At 39.8% G+C, this 27,439-nt stretch overlaps 1 protein-coding gene across 1 annotated transcript in view; it reads right to left on the bottom strand.

Annotated features, from left to right (window-relative positions):
* Window positions 1-6,297: 6,297 nt before the first annotated feature.
* Window positions 6,298-27,439, bottom strand: part of LOC117487879 (glucosidase 2 subunit beta-like) — a 53,453-nt gene continuing 32,311 nt past the window's right edge. Inside the window, exons 11-15 of the mRNA XM_034136628.1 lie at window positions 24,785-24,854; window positions 23,920-24,009; window positions 19,327-19,398; window positions 10,595-10,694; window positions 6,298-8,471 (exon numbers count right to left, since the gene is read on the bottom strand). Of these exons, the coding sequence (XP_033992519.1) occupies window positions 8,334-8,471; window positions 10,595-10,694; window positions 19,327-19,398; window positions 23,920-24,009; window positions 24,785-24,854 (470 nt within the window). The 3' untranslated portion in view covers window positions 6,298-8,333. The remainder of the gene's footprint in view (window positions 8,472-10,594; window positions 10,695-19,326; window positions 19,399-23,919; window positions 24,010-24,784; window positions 24,855-27,439) is intronic.

The following is a 27,439-nucleotide window of genomic DNA, read 5'->3' on the forward strand; positions in this document are numbered from 1 at the left end:
CTACCCCCCCCCACACATGAAAGGGATGTGCTATTTTGCACATCACAGGTTCCTCAACAGTGCATTACAAGACATCTATCAATATGTGTGTATACCTCCACCATTAAACTGTCATATTCTGCACATTTCTTATACTATCTACATACATAAGAGTATAATTAATGTGTATAATATCAGTTAAAATAAGTGCTTCAACATAGTTAACATTGCAGGAAAGCAATATATTAGACGTTAAGTAATCTGTAGATACCCCCAAAGCTGTTTTCTTATTTAAAAGAAGACCTTAACCTACAGTATTCTTTAATGTGTTAATAAAGGTTAAGTAGTTTGTCTGTTTTGCACATCCTCATATTAATATCTTTATACATCCGGCACTAAACTGTTTTATTGTAGAGATCACTTACAGTATCTTCTTGATTTTTTATATTCTATATTTCTATAATTGACCTTCTACTTTCACCCTATGAAAGTATGTACTCTTAATATTCATCAAATAACATTATTCAACAAAAACAATTCAATAACGTGCTTTAACCACTAGGCGGTGCACACAAGGTACACACAGCATACTAATAATAACTTTGTATTATTAGTGTAGGACACTTATGTATGTATAACATCTGAAGATGTGTAGTTTTATTCATGTTTTTACATAATTTTACAGGATATTGCTATACTATTTCTCATGTTTTACTTCTACACATTAATATCTGATTTGTAAAACATCACAGACAGAAAGGTATATCTGTCATTTAATGGTAAGCTATTGAAATTGTGATTCCATAGATGTGTCTCCCATCACCCAAATCCCCTGACTATTCTCTCAACTCAGTATTTACATTCTTATATTCAAAGAAAATCAGTAATATCTTTAAAAACTACAAGTCCTTTTCTATCGGCTGTGCACCGTTATGGTGTAAATATAACCTATCTACCAATTGGATCAAATATAAAAGTCAGCCGAATTACTATTGATACTGCAAGGAGACGTATTGTGTATATCAAATTATATCAAATTAAAAATGTTTGATAAGGGTCCCCCCTTATATCAAATGTAAGTTTTTTGATAAGGGTCCCTTATATCAAATTAAAATGTTTTGATAAGGGTCCCCCCTTATGTAAAATGTAAATGTTTTGATAAGGGTCCCCCCTTATATCAAATGTTACTTTTTTGATAAGGGTCCCCCCTTATGTAAAATGTAAATGTTTTGATAAGGGTCCCCCCTTATGTATAAATGTTACTTTTTTGATAAGCGTCCCCCCTTATGTAAAATGTAAATGTTTTGATAAGGGTCCCCCCTTATATCAAATGTTACTTTTTTGATAAGGGTCCCCCCTTATGTAAAATGTAAATGTTTTGATAAGGGTCCCCCCTTATGTACAAATGTTACTTTTTTGATAAGGGTCCCCCCTTATGTAAAATGCAGAAGTGGGGACTCGAGTCACATGACTTGACTCGAGTCGCATATTTTTGGACTTGAGACTTGCTTGACTAACATTGATAAAAGACTTGACTTGACTTTGACTTGGTATTCATGACTTGAGACTTGACTTAAGCTTGAGACGGATGACTTGAAAGGACTTGTCTGTTTAAAATTAAATATTTGCGTTTGTTTTTGTAGTGAGATATTACGTTTAGTTTTTTCGAAAAATGTGATTGGGTGATTATAGCGGCATGCGCGCAAACCTGGCAACCCACTAGACGGCAGGAACGTCAGTTAACATGGCAGCGGCTAGCGTTACTCCAAAAATAGTGAAGTTTGGATTCAAGGATTATGTTGTCGATGACGCTAATAAGAAGAGAACAGCGGTATGCAGGGTCTGCAGCATAAAGATCAGTGACACGACCACCACAACATCCAACTTCATTCGTCACTACAAAAAAACCCACAGAGAAAGGTGCGTGAATGTGTTGTGTTAGCTAGAAAGCTAACGTTAAGTTTAAGCTACGTCAGACTTGGTTTCAAATCGATTAAGCATTACAAAGAGAAGACAAAACGGTAAATGAACACTAGAACCGCCAAGGGATTCATTTTGACTAACCCCGATACTGACGGGCTGTCAGGAGAGGGAGGGAGAGAGAGAGAGGGAAAGAGATGCCTCGTTTATTTCCCCTGTGTTATCAGAAGTTGCTGTAAACTGTTGAATAATGTAGTTCATCTACTTTTAGTAGTTTGTTTAAATGTTTTAATTATGTTGTTTTTGTTTGTAGAAGTGCATCATTCCTTGATTTATTGTAAAATGAATATGAACTTTTTGATCTGTTATGATGATAAACTGAAGCAATTTCTAAATTAACCCAATTAACTGAGTTTTAAATCGTCCTACTTAGTTTATAAGGAAATTATGAAGAGGAACAAATTAAATGATTTGAAAATGATATCTATGTAGGTGCTGACGCTGTTGGCGGTTCTAGTGTTAACAGAAATTTAAATTAAATATGTGTAATGGCAAATGCCATATATGATTTTCTTACCTGGATTTCTGCCTTTTTGAACAGACTTTTTGATTGAGTCCTAGCTATATTGTCTGCAGTTCTAGGGTTAATATTAATCTAATATGATTGTCATCGGTCTAAATTAGATTTCAAATGATTAACTGTGTATGTAATGAAGATCATAGTGTGGGTTAAATCCATTTTCATAACCACTGTCTTTTAACTGATTTAAATGCGGAAACTGGGCTTATTCATCAGAATTTCGTATGACTTGACTTGACTTGCTTGACCTGAGCAATGACTTGACTTGACTTGCTTGACTCTCACCACAGTGACTTGGGACTTGCTTGATACTTGTAGGTCAAGACTTGAGACTTGCTCATGACTTGCACATGTAGGACTTACTCCCACCTCTGGTAAAATGTAAATGTTTTGATATGGGTCCCCCCTTATGTAAAATGTAAATGTTTTGATAAGGGTCCCCCCTTATATAAAATGTAAGTTTTTTGATAAGGGTCCCCCCTTATATCAAATTAAAATGTTTTGATAAGGGTCCCCCCTTATGTAAAATGTAAATGTTTTGATAAGGGTCCCCCCTTATATCAAATGTTACTTTTTTGATAAGGGTCCCCCCTTATGTAAAATGTAAATGTTTTGATAAGGGTCCCCCCTTATGTACAAATGTTACTTTTTTGATAAGCGTCCCCCCTTATGTAAAATGTAAATGTTTTGATAAGGGTCCCCCCTTATATCAAATGTTACTTTTTTGATAAGGGTCCCCCCTTATGTAAAATGTAAATGTTTTGATAAGGGTCCCCCCTTATGTAAAATGTAAATGTTTTGATAAGGGTCCCCCCTTATATAAAATGTAAATGTTTTGATAAGGGTCCCCCCTTATGTAAAATGTAAATGTTTTGATAAGGGTCCCCCCTTATGTAAAATGTAAATGTTTTGATAAGGGTCCCCCCTTATATCAAATTAAAATGTTTTGATAAGGGTCCCCCCTTATGTAAAATGTAAATGTTTTGATAAGGGTCCCCCCTTATATCAAATGTTACTTTTTTGATAAGGGTCCCCCCTTATGTAAAATGTAAATGTTTTGATAAGGGTCCCCCCTTATGTACAAATGTTACTTTTTTGATAAGCGTCCCCCCTTATGTAAAATGTAAATGTTTTGATAAGGGTCCCCCCTTATATCAAATGTTACTTTTTTGATAAGGGTCCCCCCTTATGTAAAATGTAAATGTTTTGATAAGGGTCCCCCCTTATGTACAAATGTTACTTTTTTGATAAGGGTCCCCCCTTATGTAAAATGTAAATGTTTTGATAAGGGTCCCCCCTTATATAAAATGTAAATGTTTTGATAAGGGTCCCCCCTTATGTAAATGTTTTGATAAGGGTCCCCCCTTATATCAAATGTTACTTTTTTGATAAGGGTCCCCCCTTATGTAAAATGTAAATGTTTTGATAAGCGTCCCCCCTTATGTAAAATGTAAATGTTTTGATAAGGGTCCCCCCTTATATCAAATGTTACTTTTTTGATAAGGGTCCCCCCTTATGTAAAATGTAAATGTTTTGATAAGGGTCCCCCCTTATGTACAAATGTTACTTTTTTGATAAGGGTCCCCCCTTATGTAAAATGTAAATGTTTTGATAAGGGTCCCCCCTTATATAAAATGTAAATGTTTTGATAAGGGTCCCCCCTTATGTAAAATGTAAATGTTTTGATAAGGGTCCCCCCTTATGTAAAATGTAAATGTTTTGATATGGGTCCCCCCTTATATCAAATTTGACTTTTTTGATAGACTGTCTCAGCCTATTATTTTCTATTAAACTCCAGTCTGTGTTTGTGTTTGAGGTGACGATGTAATGTGTGTGTGTGAGCCCAGAGATCAAAGGTTACCATGGTGATGTGTAGTAATCAGTGAAAGGAGAGCCTTTCCATTGTTCTGAAATGAGAAATAAACCTCTTACATTTCTAACTATAGTTTAAAAACGGTAACTGCTATCGGTAAAATGTCAACGCGTGGAGCATGTCAAGGACCCTGAGGAGCGTCTCAGTCTGCTTTTTGTGTACTTTCGGGTCAATAATGTGGCTTTTTTGGCAGATTAACTAAAGGTGCTGTGATGAAAGATGAGGCTGAATTTACAATGGGCCTTAATGCAGAAAGTCATAGTATAGCATGTCCAAAAAATGCAAATAAAACCATGGTATTTTATTTCGAAATAAGGAACGGTATGGTGTGTACAAACCAGGCGTTGTATGTCGTTAAAAATTACATAAAAGTCATAATATAGCATGTTGAAAAAATGCACAAAAAAAACCATGGTACTTTGTCGAAATAAGGCACAGTATGGTGTGTAGAAACCAGGCAGGTATGTCGTTAAAAATGACAGAAAAGTCATAATATAGCATGTCGAAAAAATGCCAAAAAGAAAACGACCTATTTTATGTTGAAATAAGGCATATAGTATATAATATAGTATGTCGATAACAATGACAAAAACATGTTGGAAAAAAAAAAAAAAACGAGATAGTAGGCTAGAAAAACTTCTAGAAAAACATCGTGTATTTCATGTCGAAATAACGCACAGTATGGTGTGTCGAAACCACATGTCGATAAAAATGACAGAAAAAAAAGTTATAGTTGTTAGGGAATAATTTGCTTAGGTATTCAACCTTCGACCCAGTTCATCGTTTTCTCTCTTTACTGTCTCTTTTCCCATGGCATAGTTCTACGGCCTTGGGTATTGCTGCTATACCTCTTAAGGAGGAGCAGCTTGGGCGCATTGTTGTTGCCAGTCTATGACAGAGCACAAGCCGCCATGAGGCGTCCCTGTTCAGGGACGTAGGTTCCCTGGCGCACATTCTTTTCTATGGACGAGAGCTCTAGTTAGATTCAGGGTCCATAATTGTTTAGTCTCACTGATAAAGAATGTTGATTATTACACTCCGAACTAGTTAAAACCTCGAGCTGCAGAAGAGTTCTTGAGAATTGGTTTGGCAACCGCTGTGTCAACCTGTCTTGTCAATTCTCCGGCCGAAGCTCCAAATAAACCGTCAGTGTTTGCCATCAAAGCTCCAGCTCTCCTCGTGTCTCTCTGAGTCCTGTTTCCAATTGCTTCAGAAGTTTCCCCCACAATAGTATATGCAAGAAAACGACATAGTAGTATGTCGATATTTTCTGAAACACAGCATAGTGTCGAAAATATGCAAAATAAGGACACACAGCATTTTTGTTACAAAAACAAAAACAAGGCATAGTTGTTGAATCTTCCCAAAAAACAGCATACTATAGTACATCAAAAATATGCAAAAAACATGAAAATATGAAAGCAAAACGGCATAGTTTAGAATATAAAAACAAAAAAAAGCGGATTGTATAGTATGTGTAAAATATGCCCAAAAAACAGCATAGTGTAGCTTGTCAAAAATACGAAAAAAAACTGCAAATACAATTAAATGATAGCCTGAAATATATTTAGGAACAACATTTACAATCCGTTGTACACATAGAATAACAACTGAGGCCTGAAACTGTACATACTGTATGTACTGAATTCTCACTCATGCATTTAAATGGTGTTGTGTGCCAAAAAAAGATGTAGGCTACAAGCTGAGTGTCAAGCGTCAGTATCGTGACTGAACTGGAGTAACTGTGGACTGAACTGGAGTAACTGCATGTGACTCTACGCGAGTGTCCTTTTTCCCTCTCAGCCCTGAGGACTGGCCTCCCTTCAAAGGAGGGAGCTGAAAAACAAAAGAGTGTGTTTTGGTGGGCGTCCACCATTCTGGCCAGTAAGGCAGGCGCTTTCTGAGCCTTTGCTATGCAATCTGTTCAATTAGGACAAGAATCAAGTATGATTATACCAAAATATGAAGTACTTTATTTGTGCTTATGATGAGCAGTTATTTAATACAGCAGTTACATTGGTGCACCTCTTTTTGTATTGTTCCCGTGTCAACAAGCAAAGACTAAAGCCAACAAATTGTTTCGGTTTTCTCAATACTATTTCACTTTTCTAAGAGATATTATTTGTTATTTCTGATGATGTTAATCTGTCAAAAACAGTTGAAAATATGAAGTTATATTTTGAAAAGAGGCTTACTAAGTCACAGCTGCAGCTTTTAGTAACACAAACTGGCATTTGCTAGTATAGTGCATTTGTTGAAGACTACTTTCATCTACAGATTAATACACATTTGGTGAAAAAGAATGTTAGATGCTAAAATAAATCGCTCATGTGCATCATGAAAAAGAACGTGTGGCTCTATGCTAAGCTAAAGAGAGCATCTAGCATCTTTGCTGGTTTGATTTGTCATGGGACAATTGGACAAATATTTAATATCACACACAATTTCTCCTTTTAGAGTTAAAGTGGCAATAGGCAGGGGTTTTGCTTTTTGTATCATTATCAAGAACATTTGAGTTGCATAATGTGAAGGCTGCAGATTATGGATCACCTCAATTCTGTCTTTTGGTATAATCTCCCAGACAAATAAATCTCCATGCATGGCACGAAGGAAGTGCAGGGAGTGCATTTTATTTTATGTGAAGATATTTATTGCTTTTTTCCTGATGGTCGGAATATGTCCCTAAGATTATTGCTGGTTTTCTTTAACCTGCCATTTTAACTTAACATAAGTGAACCGATACAGCAGTTATTCACCTTACCCTGTATAATGTCTGGTTACTTCCGGGTTAAAGCTTAATTGCTAATAGCAGCTTTTGAATCAACTGTTATTAAGTTATAAACGTTTTTCAGGCTTGACACTAACTATTTTGATTAGCAATATGTGATTACGTAATGCAAAAAACATATAATTGAGAATGTACAGCAAGCTTTGTTTGGTTCTTAAAAAGAAAACGTCAACAATGAAAACGTCAACAATGTTTTTATATATAATTACTCTCACTGCCTGAGCGGTAGACGGTTAAACTGTAAGTTTAACCTGATGGATGTTTAATAAAAATTCCCATTTCAATTAGGAGAGCCACCAATTTAGCAAAAGCTCGCTAGGTAGCTGGATAGATGGATAGCTGGATAACATCTATCCATCTATCTATCCATCTACCTAGCTACCTATCTATCCATCTGGATAGATGGATATCCAGCTACCTATCTATCCATCTGGATAGATGGATGGATGGATAGATAGATAGATAGATAGATAAAGAGCGGGTTGCTAGCAAAAACCCTAACTTTCACGCTCGCTAAAAAGCTAACATTTGCTTGTTATCTTGTTTCTATAAATGTCAACACACTGTGAACCTTGTCTACCCTTCTGGCAGTGAGAGTTTATAAACTGTCCACATCAGCTTTAGTATGCAGTCTGACCGGCAGATATGCTTTGGTACTTGTCCTCATAGACACGACAGAGTTATTCAAATTGTATACAATTTGGGGCCATTTTCGTATGTCATCTGACAGTCACTAACAGAGGATTGATGCTGTAAAACCATCCGATCACCGCCGTGTAGCTGTAAATTATCTCAACTTAAATTCATTTTTTACAATGCTGCTAAACCGGAAGAACAAAGACATCTCATTTTTAACAGGAAGTGGGGAAAGGGGCGGGGATAGATAAAATGGTTATTGGTGGCAATGTAATTGGGCCTTGCAATAAATGTAGCTTCACATCATTTATGTAATTATTTACATTGTAATCTTGTAATTGTCAACCCACAGGAGGATTTTACTGTTTTTAATTAATAAATGCTCTATTCTAATACAATGTAAAGCTGTAACAATGAATGAAACCTGATCATCATATTCTAACTACAGCGAGCTTGTTGGAAGAATACAATTTCTGACAGCACTGATGTCAGCGGGGGCCCTTAGGACCCTGGACTGTCACCGCGGGCTAGCCGGGGGGGCACATGCAGGCCGAGGGTCACAGTTCACTGTGGATGCCCCGCTGCTTCAGCACTGGCTGACAGGCCACAGGAGTCTGGAAGTCTATGATGTACTGGCATTTGCTAGGCTCCTTCACCCCGCACAGCGCTGTCTCCGTCCCGCATGTCAGTGTGACCTAGAAAGCAGAGAGGAGGAACGGTGAGGAGGTGAAGGAGAGGTGCCGGGTTCATCTGCTGATGGAGAAGAAGAGACTAGCTCTCTGAGTTTCAGATCATACTGCAGCTGGTTCAGAGCAAGAAAGAAAAATAGTGCAAGAGAGGGAAAGAGGTAAATGTCAGAGAAATCAACAGAAGAAGACAGACAGGAAGTCAACACTAAAGGGAACAGCAAAAGAAGACAGACAGGAAGTCAACACTAAAGGGAACAGCAAAAGAAGACAGACAGGAAATAAACACTAACAGAAACTACAGTCGAAGACAGACAGGAATTAGACAATGGAGGGAAGAGAAAAAGAAGACAGACAGGAAGTAAACACTAACAGAAACTACAGAAGAACAGGAAGTAAACTCTAGAGGGAAAAGCAAGATAAGACAAAAGACTAACAGAAACTACAGAAGAAGACAGACAGAAATTAAACACTGGAGGGAAGAGCAGAAGGAGACAGACAGGAAGTAAGAGTGTTTAGTCATGTAATAAGTGGGATACTGTTCATGGTGATGCATGTTTCTTGCCATCTCTCTGGTCTAAGTTTCTTTTGGCAAACAAAAATCTGACCTATATTTTGGAAACTGTTGGTTGGTTTATATCTGTAGCTACAATAAGTGCAGCTCATAGCCCAGCACTTTGAATTTAATTAATAAGTGAAGCAGTTCACTTCCCCCTCCCTACAGACTCTTTGCTGCATGCTGCTTTAATTTGGATTACCTCGACTTCCCTCAGTGAAACAGTACCTCAGCGGTCCCACAGCCGGAGAGTAAAGAGAGGAGAGCGCTCACCGCAGCACTACCCAGAGACGAGTTCAGCTTCTCAAATATAATGAGCGCCGACTTCTGACGAGACTTCATTTATGCCGCCTGCTCTCGGTGAGGAGGTCGTATCAAAGGAATTAATTGGAGTCTTTTCAAAGGGGGCCCTGGATGGCATGAGTACATATATTTGCAAACGACATTTATTAGACTGTGATTTGTGCAGAGGGGGCCAGGCACAGGAAATAAGATGATTAAATTGATACAATTCTGACACAAAATGTAAATGGATCTCATAAAAGTGTCTGTAAGAGGAGGCAATACCGGAGAAATAAAGAACAGAAGCAGAGAGCAAGTGAGGAGGGGGGGGGAGGGGGGATGTCAGCTCCCATCACCGGGCCCTGAACACAGCATCTCACTGCCAGGATGCTGAGTGGGAACAAATCCACATGTGGAAAACACACACATCTGTCTCAGGAGTGTACATAAAGACTTGTCATTGGATTTATACCCAGTAAGGTTTCTTTGTCCAGGCCCAAGTTGTTATAAACTCTCTGTATATGCCGCAGTGGAAAAGAGGCGAAAACCCCTCTGGAGGGACATTTTGGATTCTAGCTCCAGCCTTCACAAAAACCTATTCAACACACTCCAGGGAAGGGAACACCACCAAAACTGAAAAAGGCCGCTTTAAGTTTTCCCTTAACCATAGCTACAGGGTGATTTTCTTCTTAAGAAAACATACTCATATCAGTCTCTTAAAAGTGAAATAATGTTTGGACCATGAGACATGGTTGAAATTATGTTGATTTAAGGCTAGGGGGAGATCACAAGATGCATTTTTAGGACATACGAGTGTTCAAAGAAGCTACACTGACTGAAAAAAGGGAGGACTTTAGCCCTGCAGAGTGAGAAGTACACACCAACAATTTGATATATCAAACTGGATCCATACAACAAGCCTGTTAATAAATCTCTAAATGGCAATACAAGTTCTCCTGTGACAAGTGTGTAATGTTCGGTAAGAGTCCGTTCACATGCAGCATTTATAACATTGCATTAAAAACTCAAGGCAAATCAAGCATTTTCTACATTTGCTAAGCGATCAAAACCATTACTTTAGGGTGTTTTTTTTAAATATTATCCATGTAACAGCAGTGTTTCCTGTAGAAAATATTCTCATATTAACCATAATGAGTTTAAATCCTAATGAGGTCTGCATCACATATTTATTGAGCTCTGATGAAGGACTTTGTTTCCATCTGTCAGTCAGTGTGTATGTTCCACTTGTGTATCTCTTACTTTGTTTATCCCTGAGTGTGTGTGCAGCACTTACTGTAGTACTGCGGGAGCCTCCTTGCCAGCAGGGTTCTCCGTTCTCATACACCATCTGACTGTACGGGTTCTTCGGAGTCCCCGCCCACATCCCCCACCTCCTGAGAGACACACAGCAGGAACACAGGGTCAGGTTATTTTTCATGAAGTATTTTATCAGCAGCTGAGCACAGAAAAAGTTTGTCTGGTTATTAAAAAAAACACAAAGACCTGGCAGCACGTCCAGCCTGGCACCATGCTCAACAATGGAGGGGAAATATTAATTAGTCAGAGTTAATGTGTGTGCAGCACCACACGAGGGAAGGCAAGTGAAGCCGTATCCACAGAGGCCGATCTGCAGCTCATTACGCTCTCACCAAACATTTCCCAGAGAGACAGAGCAGAGTGCCAGCGCTGTGTCCGGACGCTATATTCTGTCAGCTGTACAGTTATATATCCACAGTTTGGTCTGACAGATGCCATGTGACCAAGCTTTCTCCACATAACTTCCTCTCTTCTTCAGTTGAACTTCAGCAGCTTCTCAGACGTGCTGCTGCTGACGACTGATTCAGTAAAACAGTGTAATCCTGTTTGAGGGAAAATCTTTCTGCATGTGGTGCATGGTCGATTGGAGATTTGACTGATGTCCTGCCCTACATAGACTCGCAACTGTCTGCACCGGAGGAGAAATAATACAATCAATATTTTCACTTTGAGCAAGCACGGGATCTGAAGCCTTTTCCAAATGGTTTGCCAAAGATTCTGTAAATGCTTTTGCAAAATGCTAATAATCAAATGTACTGTTCTAAGAACTGTCTCGGGTGCACAAACCTTTCCTTGAGAGATTACAGATCTTTGCTTTCAGTGTCAAGGAGGCTTATATGATATTTTTGGGGGGATTTAAATACATCTCATATTACCCTTTGTCGTATATTTGATATTGTGACTTTAGAAATAAGAAATAAGAAATGAAAGGTGCAAAACATAGGGGGAATAAAGGCGGAGGGAAGAAAAATACAAAATTGGACACATACATAACATTTATTTCCCCTTTTTTTTAAATCCACTCTGATTTCAGCGAGGTGCTCCTTCTCCTTGCTGCTGTGATTGGGTTTTAGCACTTTGTTAGTGACAGAGGCCCCTCGATGGATTCCTGTCAGAGCTGCAGGAGTTGACAATTGATCCCCTGCGCATCACCTTCAGTAATGATAACACCTTCCTGCACTAAATATGTGATACAGCCCTCAACAGGTCCTTATTTACAACTCTGAAAAGCATCCTTAATCCTTTCATGCCAGCAGGATGCATTAACACTACTCTGACATGTCACTTTGATCCTGTGTCAACCTAAATGTGCAGAAAACAGCCCCCTGGCTCCATGATTAGTTCTTTTTTCCATGCAGTTTATCTCAGTTTGGCTCGAAGGTACGTGATGCTCAGCTGCACTTTAGATGCGAGCACAAAGTGACGGCCCCGCCCAACTTTCCGGTGAAAACTGAGAATCGGCACCAAGCTGAAAATAGAATATTATCATGCCTAAAAGCTTCTGTGTCGTGTATTGTACGTCAAACGACAAAAAGTTCAAAAGCTGCGATTTCCTTTTACTCAGTGGCATCAGGCCTCTCTACAGAGAGAGGGCGAGATGGTAACTAATGAGACTCGATCAGTCAATACATACCACATCTGTGGTAAACACTTCCTCACAGCTAATGATGCTTATGAGGCTATATCAAAGTAAACATTTGTAATGATAAAAGTAAAAGCAGTGAATGTAGAGGCTGCATTGAAATATAAAACACTAACAAGCCAAGGAAATACCAGTTGAAGTGTTAGCCATCGATCCACCAGTCTATAGCTTTTCATTTAACTACACATCGTTGCCAGTCATCAATCTCTAATCACATCATGTTATTGTTTGCTTGACTGGCCATCGTAATTGGGCTCCTTATAGATCAAATGTATACATTCATTATTATGATGTGATAAGTGAAAACCTCAGAATCTACATTTACTGCCAAGTCACATGACAGTGAATGTGACATATAGGGGAAGTACTGGACGGGTTGCTCTCGTGTATAAAGCTCGGTCAGTGTCCTAGAAAAGTCTGGGCTACTGTCTAGTGTGTGTGACATGTAAAACATGAGGCTCCTGTTAATGCTGAACATCCCGCTGAAGTCCTGTTTGGTCAACAAAATGATTGTAGAGTAGAACAAAGCAAGCAGACTCAGTCTAATACAATAACACAAAGGAACATAGCAACTGTATTTAAACACTTTCACTTGCTTCTCATTTTTCTCTCAAATGACAGAGAGACACACAACCACACACTTTAACACAGTTATTCTGGCCTTAGTGCATTCTCTTAATCTAACATCCAAGTGACACAAATGTAGATTCTGTTCTCATTTGACCCAGATTCCATTAGTTTGGTCTGGGAGGCAGGTAAAGTGCATCTTATATTATCCATTTCTCACCACATGCAGACTTCCTGTAATGACTAATGATGGATGATAGTGATGCTCCTTTTAAAGGCTTTAAACCTGCAGATATCTGGCTCATAATGTAATCTGTCTGGCCTTCCATCACAGATATCCATGCATTTGCATTGCATTGTGGGTGAGATAGTAGACAGGCCTGCACACATTACAGAGTCAATCTCATTAAATATGTTCTGAATTACTCGGTAAGATTTCTATTGACACAGAAATAGAGTTGTGATTAAATTAGCTGCAGACCATCACATGCACACTAAACAAAGAGTCATGCTATATTTTGAACACATAAAATACTTTTTTGGGGTGTTATGATGAATTATCTCTTGTATTGTTGAACTAATTTCTATAATCTGATGCTTATTGTGATTAATTAGCATTAGAAAGCAGATTAGCTTCTCTTGACGAAGGCTGCAGCTGACTTAAGCCCCTTTTATTTATTTAAAGCGATGCCAGTGATTCTGTTTTCAACTCAATCGCAGCATTAATCCGAGTTATAAATCCCCACGATCCACGGATAATCTCACCCCCCTCCTCGTATATAGCCACAAATCAACCTCTCAGAAGCTATCATTATACACTCTGCATTTTAAACTCCTGCTGGGGGGGGGGTCTTCACTGAACCGCATGAAGCTGAGAACACAATGCAGGCATGGCCAGCAGAACACTGAATATACATTTACCTTCAGTGTTTTCTCAGCAGACTAATGTGTGGAGAGTTGACTCCACTTCACATGCACAGGAGGAAGCTGCCTGCAATCATTCATGTATTGAAGAATGTTTGCATACATACTCAATACCAAAAGAAACCTTTCTACTATCTACACTCAAGTTCAACACTTTATGGAAGAAAAGCATCTGTGAAAGATTTATAAAGCCAAACGTTGCATCTATTAGTTTGTTCTTTTTATTTCAGTTCTATTGTATTATTTACTTTATTTGTAGTATTTTTATAGTTTTCCCTAAAGATTCAATGTTGACAGATAATATATTCATCTTATAATATTTTTCAAGTATATATTTTTCCTTGAATAAGTAATAAAATATAATGTATTTATTATTATTATCATTCTTATGTATATAGTTATTATTATTATTATTATTATTATTATTATTATTATTATTATTTTTATAGGTTTCCCTGAATATTAAATGTTAAGGGATGCATTTTATTGAATTAATTTATCATTATCATTATTATTTAATATAAATATTGTTTTCGTATGACTAGATATTTTTTCAGATTTTAAAACACATGAAAACAAATGTTTTTGGACACTTTTTATATGTATAGGCCCATTATTAGTGTGAATCAATGACGACAGTGAGGCCATTTCACAAGGCGCTAAATCAAACTGCAGGTGAACACTTCATATTTCACTGCCACACATCTGTATTCAGCTAACAGCTCTCTGCCTCATTAACAACCACACGTTACCACGGCAACCCAGCAGAAAGGCCATCAGGGGTTCACAGTGAACCCCCCCCCCCACACACACAACCACACACTTTAACACACTTACTAGAGTCATTATCGCCGCCCTGCCTTCAGTTAAATATAAAAGATAACGCCCCTCCCCCTACCCCCTGTTAGTGAGGGTGTTATATAAATATTAACATGTAAATATATATATTATACTCCAACATGTGTAGTGAACATGCAGCATATACCTTGAAAGTATTTTGAAGGTTTTTGAGTATTTGTGAGAAGTTGCTGCAGTGTCTCTGTCTCATTTGTAATCTGCTCATGTTACAGTATTACTACAGTATTCATCTCCCAGATCCCTCTGCGACTGATGGGAAATAAAAAATGGCCTCCCATCGAGATAATTAGCCACAGCACTTTTCTTCTATCTAAACATGAAACAGTGATTAATCTTCAGAAGGAGGAGGGAGGGGAACCAACAGAAGCTCTTATGCTGTCTCTCATGAGGAATGGACTGTTATTGATCAAATGAACATATTTCCATAAGAGCACAGAAAAGAGTGTGTGATGTTGGAGGAAACCCTCTGAGGAGTGACAGCCTGCAGCCATCACTGCTGCTCTCTACACCAGTGCATTCTGGGAAAACGACTGTGGACAACACTGTTTATATACAATACAAAATAAAAATGTCTCATAAATAATAGCTACAGTGTAAATTGTAGGTTGCCTAGTGTTATGTTGCGAGGCTAGCTCTCTGATGGAGATGTTGTGTTTGAATACCGACAAAATGAAGCTGTGGAGGAACTCAAAACACTCAAAGCTTCCTCTTTCCCTTCCTCTTCCTCCTCCTTCCTCTCCTCCTTTTAGTCTGACTCATTAATCTTGTTGTCTGCAGGAATTATTATGCCACTTTTATCCCTGGATATGTTCTAGCTCACCCTGTTCCTCCTCATCGTCCTCGTCTCTGTGGGGGCGGGACAACGACAAACAGTTTGACCCTGCACAGCAGGAGGTCGAGCTCCTTGAACTTTACGAGGAGACACATGTGGACCCCTGATCCCAAGCTCGTGGCTGCCTGATTTCCCCGGGGTCCCAAAAATAAAAGCTATTAGACGACCCTTCACCTTCACCTTCACCTCCTCTTAGTCTAAAAGTAGTGTGTGGGAGAGAAACGCCTTCTTGAGAAAGCTTTAGGATTTTAGCCTTTGCAGACCATTTACATGCACAAATATAACAGGGAAGGGAAAACCACAAAAAGCAGGATAGGGCCTCTTTAAGACTTAAATCACCATGGCTCACTTATTAATTTCATCTTGTTGTCAAAAATGTCAGTGTGTGTAAGCACTAGGAGCAGTGGCTTCCAGGCGATATGCTAATCTAATCTCAGATAAACCTCCTGATCCTGACCTTGCTGTATCAGCATGTTTCCCAAAATGTTAAAATATTCCTCTAAAGCCTCTTAGAGCTGACACTCTGATAATTTAATTTCTGTTAATATGACTCATTTTAAGGACTTTTCTTTACCCCGACTTTCAGTGATTCAATTTCAAGGGTAGAGTGAGATAGAAAGACTTTGTGTGCACCAAAAAGCATGTTTTACACTGAACACATCTTCTAAACAATATTTAACTAAGATACATTTTATTTTACCAACACCCTAACCCAGGGCGTACACGGTCTGTCAATTAGCTTAGCGCTCAGGCCATTTCCTGCTAACAACCACAACATGTACAAAAAGCCCTCAGCAGTAATACCCTCTCACCAGCAGCAGAGCATGGGACATATTAATGTGAACACTGTTAGCATAAACAGCTGCTAACAGTGAGCAGGCAGTGAGGTTAAACCAATATGGGATGTCGTCTTTCTAATTTGTCAAGCCAGTGTAGGAAATGCAATAAATAACTAATAAAGGACATTATGTATCAACAAATGGTTTCACATTTGCACATTATTCCAAGTATGAAAAGAAATCCATGTTATAGGCAGGGATTAAAAGAAAGAAACAAAAAAACATAATACAAATATTAATTATCGATTGTCAGCGCCAGTTTTTGAAGAGAAAAATAATTTCCAAATATAATACAAATATATTTGATGTTTATTAGAGCCAAAACCACTGCCTTTTACTTCTTTAACCAACAACTTAAATACTTAACAATAATATGTATTTGTACTGTATGGGTTTGATATCATTTATAGCTAAAAAATAATTTACAACAGCAGTGGAGCATTGATAGTTCAGTCATTCATTATATGTACACGTTAGGTACACCAAATGTCATGAAAATACGGCAAGTTGCGCTGACAAACAAAAACAATAACCAAGAAACCAAGCTGAATTATAAAATCCTTGAACCACAACAAGGTATCTGAAGGAATATTTGCTCATCAACAAACCTCAGAAATGGCTGCCGACGCACTCTACAAGCTTCTTACAGTATTTACCATAAGCTCAAAAACACGTTGGAAATGCATGTGACAAAGAGAAATCAATGCAAGCGCTGTTTCTTCCTCAGTCAATGCTGTGTTATATATGAACATAAGCACAGGAACTGATTTACATGTGTGTGTTTGTGCAGCTCTGTGTGTGGAGGACATTATGAAGATGGACGACGCTGTCATGGTGCCACAGTGTTTGTCGCTATGCAAGCGTTTTCCTCCACTCCATTATCATTACGGCAGCGCGTGCTATTGTTGCAGAGGCCATTTCAGGAAAGCGGCGCGAGCAGAAAGCTAAATGGGAAACGGAGACGCTGGAATCAGGAGGTGAATGTGAGGCGTATAATATCTACATTTACACATAATTGGGAGCATACAGTATGACTGCTGGGCCTTATGAAATCGTTATGGCTGTGTGTGGCCACAATAGGAAGTGATGTATTGTTCCATATGAGCATTCGGAAACTTAATGCTGCAGAACCACGCATGCAGGAAACGCTGAGGGAACAATTTTAACTTTGATGAGCCTTGACACACTTAACAAACTGACGTTGTAATCACAATTCAGCAACACCCTCCCTTTAATACTGCACCAACACACTACGAGCCAGTATTAAGAATGTTTCTGGTGTCAGGAGGAGCAGGTGTGATAAATGCTGCTGTTTAAATCCCCCCCACCTCCCTCCATGCAGATTGATATCAGGAGGACGGATGCATCCCGCTGACTGATGGTCTGTCAGGATCAAAAATGAACTTTAGTCCCCTCCATATATACCTCCACAGACACAGTGCCGCGCCGCTTGCTACACCCACAACATACCAACGAGGTGTCTGCATGTGATTCATTTTACATTAAATCATCTCTGAGCACACCGACAATATTTTCTGTTGTGTTCAGTCGTGTCTCTAACACTTCACGAGGAAAGTGTACACATTTTATTCTCCTCCGGCTCTAGGGTGCTTCCACATTGCCGTATCATGTCTTGGTACTTTGAGTTGAAGCCTTATTGCTATTACTTTGCATATTGTCACCACCTATAGCATCCTTTACTTGCCAAATAAACGTTTTTTAAGCTTTTGAATGAACTGTTCATTACTGTAATTACAGTTTTTCAGACGAGGAACTACTAAATAGCTAACGTTCGCTAGCCTGAATAGCTAAACTTTGCTAGCTAAATAGCACACTGACAGGTTAATTGAGTTGGGTCTCAAGGTTAACTTGTCTGCCCCTCTTGCCAGTGTTGCTCTTGCAGCTCTAATATGCAGTCTGACTGTTGGTGCTTTTGTAGCTCATCATTAGTGCCATGACACTACTGAGTTATAAAAAATGTCGTCATGTGAGATTTTGTGCCATTGTGCACACAGTCAATAACAGAGAATAAATGCTCTAAAACCATCTGATTACCGCAGTGTTGCTGTGAATTTCAAATTGGTACATTGGTACTAGTGCTAAACCGGAGAAGCTTACAAATAAGAATGGGTTCCTCATGAGACTAAGAGTAAAGATTCAAATGCTGTTTTTAGTTGCAGACAGAGTGACCAGCTCTCAGATGGGGACGCTGGCTCTGTTTGGTCCTCACGCCTTGCCATACACGGTGAGTGACAAGCAGCAAAGCGTGGGGTCACATGACTCAAAGCTAGCATGCTGTTCTCCTCTTTCTGCGCTAAAAACATGCTGCTACTCCTCCTCCTGCTCCTCCAGTGAGTGGGTGGTGTGGGAGGTGGCGACGCAAAAACAACTTTAGACTCCAATTAATTTACAATCTGAGAGCAGGAGGAGATAATTGCTGATGAATTATCTTTAACGTGTCACTTCAGCTGCCAGCAGGAGACGAGTCAGGCCTAATGGCTTCACGTCTCACAAGAGAATAAATGTTTGGACACTTTTTCTGTCGTCTTAATGCCTTTACATTGTCTGTGCCCGCTCTGCAGCCAATCATAAAGAAATTGGTCCTGAAAGGTCTCAATGTGAATAGTTTCTGTAATTGCTACCTAAAATAAAGGAATGTAAACGCACAGAGATTTTATATATTCTACCTGCTGTTTCACTCAGCAGGTAGAATATATAAAATAAGCCATACATGAAACTGTTATTGATCAGAAGCTATTAAAACGCTAACAAAGATTTGTTAGCGATTGATTAAGGGTCACATGAAGCAGATTGAATTACAATTTAAAAAAATCTATCGCACAAATACTCTTCATATGAGCGCTGTAACAATGACTCAAGAGCTGTCAGAGTTCTCCAGTGCTGCAAGTGAATTTATCTGATTAATATCAATAAGAAAATGATTGCATGGTGTGTGTTGGGTTCCTGGAGCTGTTTAGAAAAGACCTCCCTCTGCTGTGTGTGGGGTGAGCTGCTGAGAGTGTGAGGAGCAGCTGATTGGTACTCACCCTAACGAGACCTCGGTCCCCGCGGTGCTCTTCTGAGTGACCTGATTGAACGGACACAGATTGTAGGTGTACCTGCAGAGGAGAGGAACACATGAGCTTTAATACAGGGTGCTTTACTGTTCATGCTCTTTAAACCAGGCTTTGACGATAAACGTCAGCAAACTGTTGGAACGATTTTAGACAGAAACTGCACAGAAATGAAAAGATGTTTGAGGAAACATCACATAGTGTCTTCAAACGTCACACACTGTATATATCTTGATCAAATTACATAATTGAAGTGTAATGCTATTTATATATATATTTACTCCATGCAATATTCTTTATATATCCCCAATGTTTTTCTCAGAATTCAGATTTTCTCCTCGGAAATAAAATACATCACTTTTGGTCAGATGTCGAAAAGAAATGTCACATGTGGCCCTAATCCTCTTTCGTACAAAAGAAATGCAGCGTTTATATTTGAAATAGCTCAACTTAATATTGAGGTCCAGCACATTTTCAGGTGGAAATGTTACATACTTATACCTTTAAACAACAACGGTAACATGTACCATAGAATGACCTCTAAAAGCTCTATGTAGTCTTGGGTAAAGCCATTCTAAAAAATAAAAAGTTTGTAAAATAATTTCAGCAACACATTTCTGAATCCAGAAACATTGACTGATGGTCACACACACTCACACACTAAAGAAAGTATCCCTATTTATAAGTGAGGGTCATGTGACCTCGGTAGCAGGAAACATGAAGTGAGTCTCTGGGTTAAAAACTGTGAGGACAGATTATATACGTCAACATGTGACAGAAGCTGATCAGATGTCCGTCTTTTCACACTGCGTCAAAGCAACCGGACCCAGCAGAGAGGACACACACGCACACACACGCACTGATCAGAGACCAGAGTGACAGGAGGAGACGGACAGACGGGATGTAGAGCTGAGGAACATCCAGAGGAACAAAGACAGACGGAGGATAAAGAGTGCAGCAGAGTGGGCTGCATGAATCACAGCCCTGTATATATTTCATTATATAAAATATGTGACAGATGATGACGTGCAGGGAGGGCGGACCATGCAAAGGTCACCAATCAAACTTTATAATAACTACAGAAGGCTGTGATCAGACGGTGACAGCTGGGATCCTCCCATCCGCTCCTGAACGCAACACTTTTGAAAGTGACAATAAAGAAAGAGGCCAGAACAACTAAACTGAGACTTGAATCAGATCTACAAAAGGAACAGTGTGGATCCAGCTGTTATAAAGCATCAAATTCTGCAACCACCACTATAAAGTATAACTGTACTTTATTAAGTAATAAAAAGAGGTTTATTCTTATGTTAGTGATAATAGCCTCCAAGAGCCTCAGGGACTGTGCTTTATCAAGGTGAATCAGTTCTCCGACAGTAAGAGTATAAACTGCAGCCATGATGAGTTTGACTTTAGCAGAGGATTGGTGTCAAGTTACATTATCTTTATCTCCTGATATTCCAGTTCACCCAGTTTAAAGAAAACATATTTAAAGTGGGCCATTCTCCAGTCCACCTTCATTTTCCACATGGAGAAGCACAGTAAACAGCTCTCACTGAGTCTGATTGAAGTTTCTGACCGATTATCATATTTCAGCCTGGAGATGCTGTATGCAGAGTATGAGATTTATATACTATATATATATATAAATATTTCTTATTACCTCTGTGAAACAACATAGCTGGGATGCTCATAAATTACCCAAGAAGAGAATAATGCAGCCTCTCCAAAGAATCAATTTGTATTGGAAACAAAACCGAAAACTGGAAGCCAATTTAGATTCAGAGCATCAGAGAGCAGTGAGGCGGAAAGCAGGCCAAACATTATTACTGACGATTTCTCCTCCACACATACATGAAGGAAAGTAAGAAGAATACTTTGTAGAAAAGGAGCAGAAAATAGTTCCATTATAAAAACTATTTTAACATGTAACAAATAAAGTAATACGAATGTTAAACAAAAAAGAATAATAAATAAAAAATATGCTTGCAAAGTATTTAAATACCACATTTATATTTATCTACTTACATTATGAGTTTTTTTACGGTAAAAGAAGAATTGTTTTGTCCTGCAGATTCCCTCTTTTCACCCTCTGTCTCAAACCAGAGCCCAGTCTGCTCTGATGGTCAACTGGCTGGTTCTGACTGTTGTTATTGGTCAATCATTTAGAGATGTTCCGCCACTTAGCCTATCACATTCAATGTGTTTGAGTTCTGGCCAACAGAAGCGCAAGTGTTCCATTGTGATGTCACTATGTTACATAAGTAAACAAAGGAGGCTCATATCTGTGTGGGATAGAAACTCCCCTCTGGAAAAAACGTAGGGATTTTAGCCTTTGCAGACCATTGACATACCTATAGAACAAGGAATGGAAAACCAGTCGTACTCCAGTTAATCCTGCATCAATCACGTACTGAGTTCGGCTGCCTGACTGTGAAGATTTCAAAGTGATATGTATTATAAAACAATGAGAGGAATATTCTAATACAGCCATAAATAATATCTCTATTTAATGTAAAGGATCCCACATTAGTGTGAAGCACGCTGGCTCAGAATAATATTTTACACTTCTCCTCCTCTGAGGTGTTAAAAGAGGCTCCAACAGAAAGAGTGTTGGAGGATCTACTTTATCATATCCTAAGGTGATAATTAGATTTATCACAAAGAGAAAGAACTATCTGAGGCTGAGACACATCTGCTATGTCGTATGAAGAAAAAGACCAACACATTAAATAACCAGCTGATAATAATACAAATATAGAACATCCTCAAATTGCCCTGTAGGTCCTAAAGCAGCTTGTTAAGGCTAATGCTCCTTCTTTAGTTAACCAACAGTGTCTGATAACGTGAGTGTGACACCTGCTCTGAGGCATGGAGCTGCATACATACACTTTCTGCATAAACAAATATATTTAAACCCGCATACAAACAAGATTTCACTTCCTCTGTGCACGTGCATGCATCTGTTAGCCTGGTTAGCTTTGTCTTTTACGCTAACACTGAACAGTGTTAAATGGCATAAACAGAAAGCTAGTTCCTTCTTTTCATAATTTCTTTAACTCTTGAGAAAAATGACACTCATTTACCAAGGACAACATTCTTAAAACACTCATTCAATTAGCTATGCACATTTTGTTAAATGTTTGTGCAAAATACCTGGTATTCATGTTATGATATTATAGTGTTAAAATGGAGAAGGATCATGCCTGTGTGGCAGAGCACCTAAAGCATCATGGGAACGGAACGCCTGCTGATGCCCAGAGAAGACAAGAGGCGCTACAGCACAGCTAACACCCGCCGGGGAAAATAGATTCAGGACTCCCTTGGAGCGCTGCAGAACAAAAGAACATCCTAATATAATGACTTAGTGAGCGATGCTGGGGTGTCCTGAGAAGAACAAACCCCATGTTGAAGTGGGGATCAAACCTCTCCTGTCCTCTTCCAGAAAGAGCTTCCATGGAAAGGTGAAGAGGGAACACTGAATGGGACTGGCTTCATTGTGTTACTGATTTGTACAAGGAAAAAAGGGCGACTGTACCCCAAGGGTCTGTTGAAAAATTCATATTTATGATTGTCGATTTAAAAAAAGAGTCCAATATGTGGAAATGTCTGGTCAAGATGTCTGATTATTGTGTAATTGAGAAAACTGTGGCTCTCCTGCTCAATGCCACACAGGGAGGCACACTTATATTAATTATAGAAAGTAGTTCACATGATTTCCTTTGATCATTCAGTAGCTGTTCAATGTTCTATTCTTACTCTAAACGTGCATGACTGTAGCAGTAGCTCTAAGCTTTCCTCGACTTTCCTCTCTTTAACTGTGACTTTTTTTCACTTGAACATCCATTTCATTCATGAACACAATGTTTGCCACTGTAATCTAACAGAGCCTGCATACGATTTATCTGGTTTAACATCTTCCCTTTCAACATTCTGCCTCCTAAAAGGCAAACTAAGCAAACCCTGCTGTGTGAGGGCCGGGGAAACTCTCTGAGATGTGTTTGCAGATAACTTCCTTCAGTCTTCAGCCGCCCACAGCCTGTGGAGCTCCAGCTGGCAGCGCTCCTGAGGAGAGCAGCTTCTCCCCAGCAGGGACACAGAGGAGACGCAGAGGAGGAGGAGTTCTCTGTGGTGATTAAATCTCTATCACGTTATACACTGAGATGCTATGAAGGATTTTGATTGAGTTTTTCACAGTAACATCCTCTGTAGACTTTGTGATGCTTCTCTGAAACTCCCAAACACCCCCCATGCCTGAACAACCTCCATTGGATCCGGAACATAGCGGAATCACTATTGAACACGCGCGCTTCCAACACATTGAACGCGATTGGCTAAGGGGCGGGACATCTCTAAGCGGTTGACCAATCACAACAGACAGGGTGAAAAGAGGTGCAAATTAAAGACCTTTTTGAACATTAACGCATGGAAACATGTCCCAGTAGAGGCACCAAATACTAATATCAACCTGAAAATGACCATAACATGTCCTCTTAGAGAGAAGTCATCATGTTGACAGCTTAAGGGTTAGTTTTGAGAGGCAAAGATGAACAAAGAAGTACTCACTCATAAACGTTAAGCTGGTAACACTGGCTGTTCAGAAACAGGAACTCCCAGTCTGTACCGTAGTCAATGGCCAGCTTCTTCCGAAGATCACTGGAAAAAAAAAACATCTGTATTTAAACCAGCAGCAAAACTTAAGCTAATATCTGACACCATGCCAACATTTAGACAATTACGTCTGCAACCTAGGCACTGAAACACAGATGGAAATGCCTCTGACACAGATATAACTTCAGGTATTATAAAGGTATCTGCGCAAACTGCAAGCTTCTTCCTCTGTGAAAAATAATCTAGTATTTCTCTAGATGTGTGTCATGTGACAGCTGCTGTATAACCCCTTTGTGTCCCCTCAGTCCAATTATCTGCTTATCTCCAGTAATGGCAGGTACAGGAAGTGAGCCCTTTGTGGTAACAGCGGCGCTGCACAGGCCTTTATTTCCATATTCATAACTCAGAGGTGCTAATGGGGTTAACACATGTTTAAAGAGGTGGCTGTTTGGCTCCAGGTTAATAAGGTGGGGGGGGATTCCGGGTCAGGAAGGTAATGCAGGTTGTGTGTGTGTGTTTGCATTCTCACAAAGTGCATGTTTGTGGATAAGGAGTAGAGTGGAGCAATAAATACGTTAGCTTCCTGCTAGTTTTAAAGCCGCTAAGCTGAGTGATGACAGACAGAGAGGAAACACAGCGGTTGGATTCATCCTTGGGGTTGGGGGGGGGTGGGGGTGGTATCTTGACCTTTAGCTAGCTGAACTGTAATGAACAGTATGCAGGCCTTCGGGGCACAGCGGCTACTCAGCAGCTTTATGAACATTATTATCATTCAGGGATTAGCAACAGGAAGCTAACCACGCGTCTCATCCCTCCATACCTGATCTCCATGTTGATGGTGTCATACGCCTCCTCCACCTTCTTCAGACTGGACGCCTCCCGCTCTGCAGCTGCACACACAGAAGGTCACGGTATTAGCAGAGCATGTTGTCTCATCTGCTGTGTGTGGCTAAACCATTAGCTCTGAATACAGGATTGTTGCTCGTATGACAACATGTCCGCCTGCAGGCTAACTCCTGCTAAGCGATGTGACGGGTGAGAGGAAACACTGTGAACATGCACCGCCCTGTTAGCATGTTATTACCTCCCCTCTTAGCTCATAACATCTGCTGCAGCTAGCATGGGACACTATTATACTATTATACATTTCTGAGAAAAAACATCCATACATCAGTTCGGAGCTACAAAGGACGGTCCTCCTTAAAGAAGGTCTGCACCATCCAAGAGACTTTCTAGATGGTCAAATTATGAAATCATGTGTTAAATTCCATTTTGCATCAGATTAAAAAAGGAAATATTATAAAATGTTTGGGTAATGCATACGATCATACCTGCTGCAGAGGTCTAATGGAGGATATTGGAAGTGTATATTGTGTGTGAGCTGTCACAGAGGTCTAAATATTAGCATGTTAGTGGCTGCACAAAAAGACCCCCCCCCACACACACGCCCTCTGCACCTTGTTCCTGCAGATGTGCTGTAATGGATATTTGTACAGCCCCTCCACCCCTGAACTCCTTCAGAAAATCACACACATAGACAGATTCCCTCTCCGACCCAAGCATCAGGCTGAGCGGAGACAAAAGGAGATCACAATCCACAGAGGCTGAACTCTGACCCCTGCAGCAGCCGGGTTGCATATAAGGATAGTAAAGAGGTGCAGCCAGGCGTACAGCAGCTCCTCCAGCAGGGATGACACAGGGAGGGTATGCACCATAAACCAGAAAGAGATCCATATTGTGTTCTGTATCGTGAAAAATTACTTAGAGTAATAGATTTTCAATATAATTTACTAACTATCAGTGGATCATCTTCTATCATTGCAGCTTTATTTATTGTTGTGCATATGCAGAAAAATAGTTGATATTATCCCGATACGACAGAAGAGATGAACACACTGCACACACACCTGTGCACAGCAGCCGATCTCTCAGCTCCAAGAAAAGAAGAAGAAACCTCCAACCTCACATTCTTTCAGCTACGTCAGCTCAGACACATACAGGAGTCTCTGTCTGCAACGTCAAGCCTCTCCTCTTATGACACTATCAACCCATCGCTAACTCAGACCAGAGGCTTTGCAGAAACGGTGCACGGTGCATTAATAACCTGCGGCATAATTATCGGCCCCTAAAGAAACCACTCCGTTTGGATGCACAGAATCCAAACACTCAGGATAAACATTGAGGCGTTTGTGCTGTTTGTGCAGAGGCTGCTGGGAGTTGACGGAGGTCACCTCGCCCCCTGCATGATGTTGTGTTGGAGTGTCTGATGGTGTTAGTTCTGAGTGAGTAACAGTGTCTGGCAGGAGGAGCCTCATGTGTTGAGCAGAGCCTGCTGCAGAGACTTTTCCAGGAGCATCTGCACAGCTGCCATCACATAACTGGTATTACCCTACATGTATCATTGTAGGAAGATAAGAGAAGTGATTTACTTGCTACATTCAGATACATGCATATTGTATTTGACCTTGCTGTACAGGAGACATTAGCCAAAAAACTGTCAAACATTTCAGCTTCCTCAAACTTCTAGATTTGCTACTTTACTTTTTTTTACACCATTTTATTTCAATGTTATACTATTTTGGTTCTGGACTTGTGGTAGAAAACAAAGATGAAAATATAAAGACATCATTCGGTGATCTGTGATGGCCATTTTTCTGACATGTAAGAACATTCACTTATTAGGTTTTATGGCCAAAATGTAAAGGGGACCTATCATGCAAAATGCACTTTTGTACGTCTTTTATACATGAATATGTGTCCCCGGTGTTCCAGGGAACTCACCAAGTGTCAGAAAACACCCAAATCTCTAAAAAAAGGGGCTGTAACGGATCTGATCAAAACTGATCCAGATTTGAACACTGTGCTGACAGACAGTGGCGCTACGGCTATTGGGCCAACTCTCCACCTATCAGGGGAATGTGGGGTTGGGCCACGGCCGGCCATTGCCGCTCGAAAGCGCTGGAGACGCTGTAGTACATATGCCAGGCCTGTAAGTGGCGCTGTAGTCTGCCACAAAAGCAGTGAAGAAGACTTCCCGCGCATGGTTACCCTTCTGTTTATTCTCCCCTGTGGCTTTTTTTCTCCCTCCCCGAGGCAAGCGTTTGCTCCCGCTGCTTTAATTCAATGCAATCCCTCCCCGTCGAGGCAAGCACTGTAATTCTCTCCGGTTAGTCCACCAGCAGATGACAAACACCCACCTCTCCGCCTCTTCCAGGGAACGAGGGGACCGTGCAGCAGAGTTTCAGTTCAAGATGCCGGTCAAGATGTCCGTTAAAGTTTAAATCTTCCGGACAAAATTAGAAAATTCCCGGTCAAAGGTCTTCTTTGTTATTTATTGAGCTTTAAAACAAATGAATAACGACTCTATATAATAATATAATAAAACACGGAGGACGGAGATCTATTTTTCTCCCCCTCTTCTGACTTGATCAGAGCACGCTATCCTCTCCTGCAGGGGGTCAGCTGCAGCTCACAG

This window comes from Trematomus bernacchii, unplaced genomic scaffold (assembly GCF_902827165.1).
Source record: "Trematomus bernacchii unplaced genomic scaffold, fTreBer1.1, whole genome shotgun sequence".
Taxonomy (NCBI): Eukaryota; Metazoa; Chordata; class Actinopteri; order Perciformes; family Nototheniidae; genus Trematomus; species Trematomus bernacchii.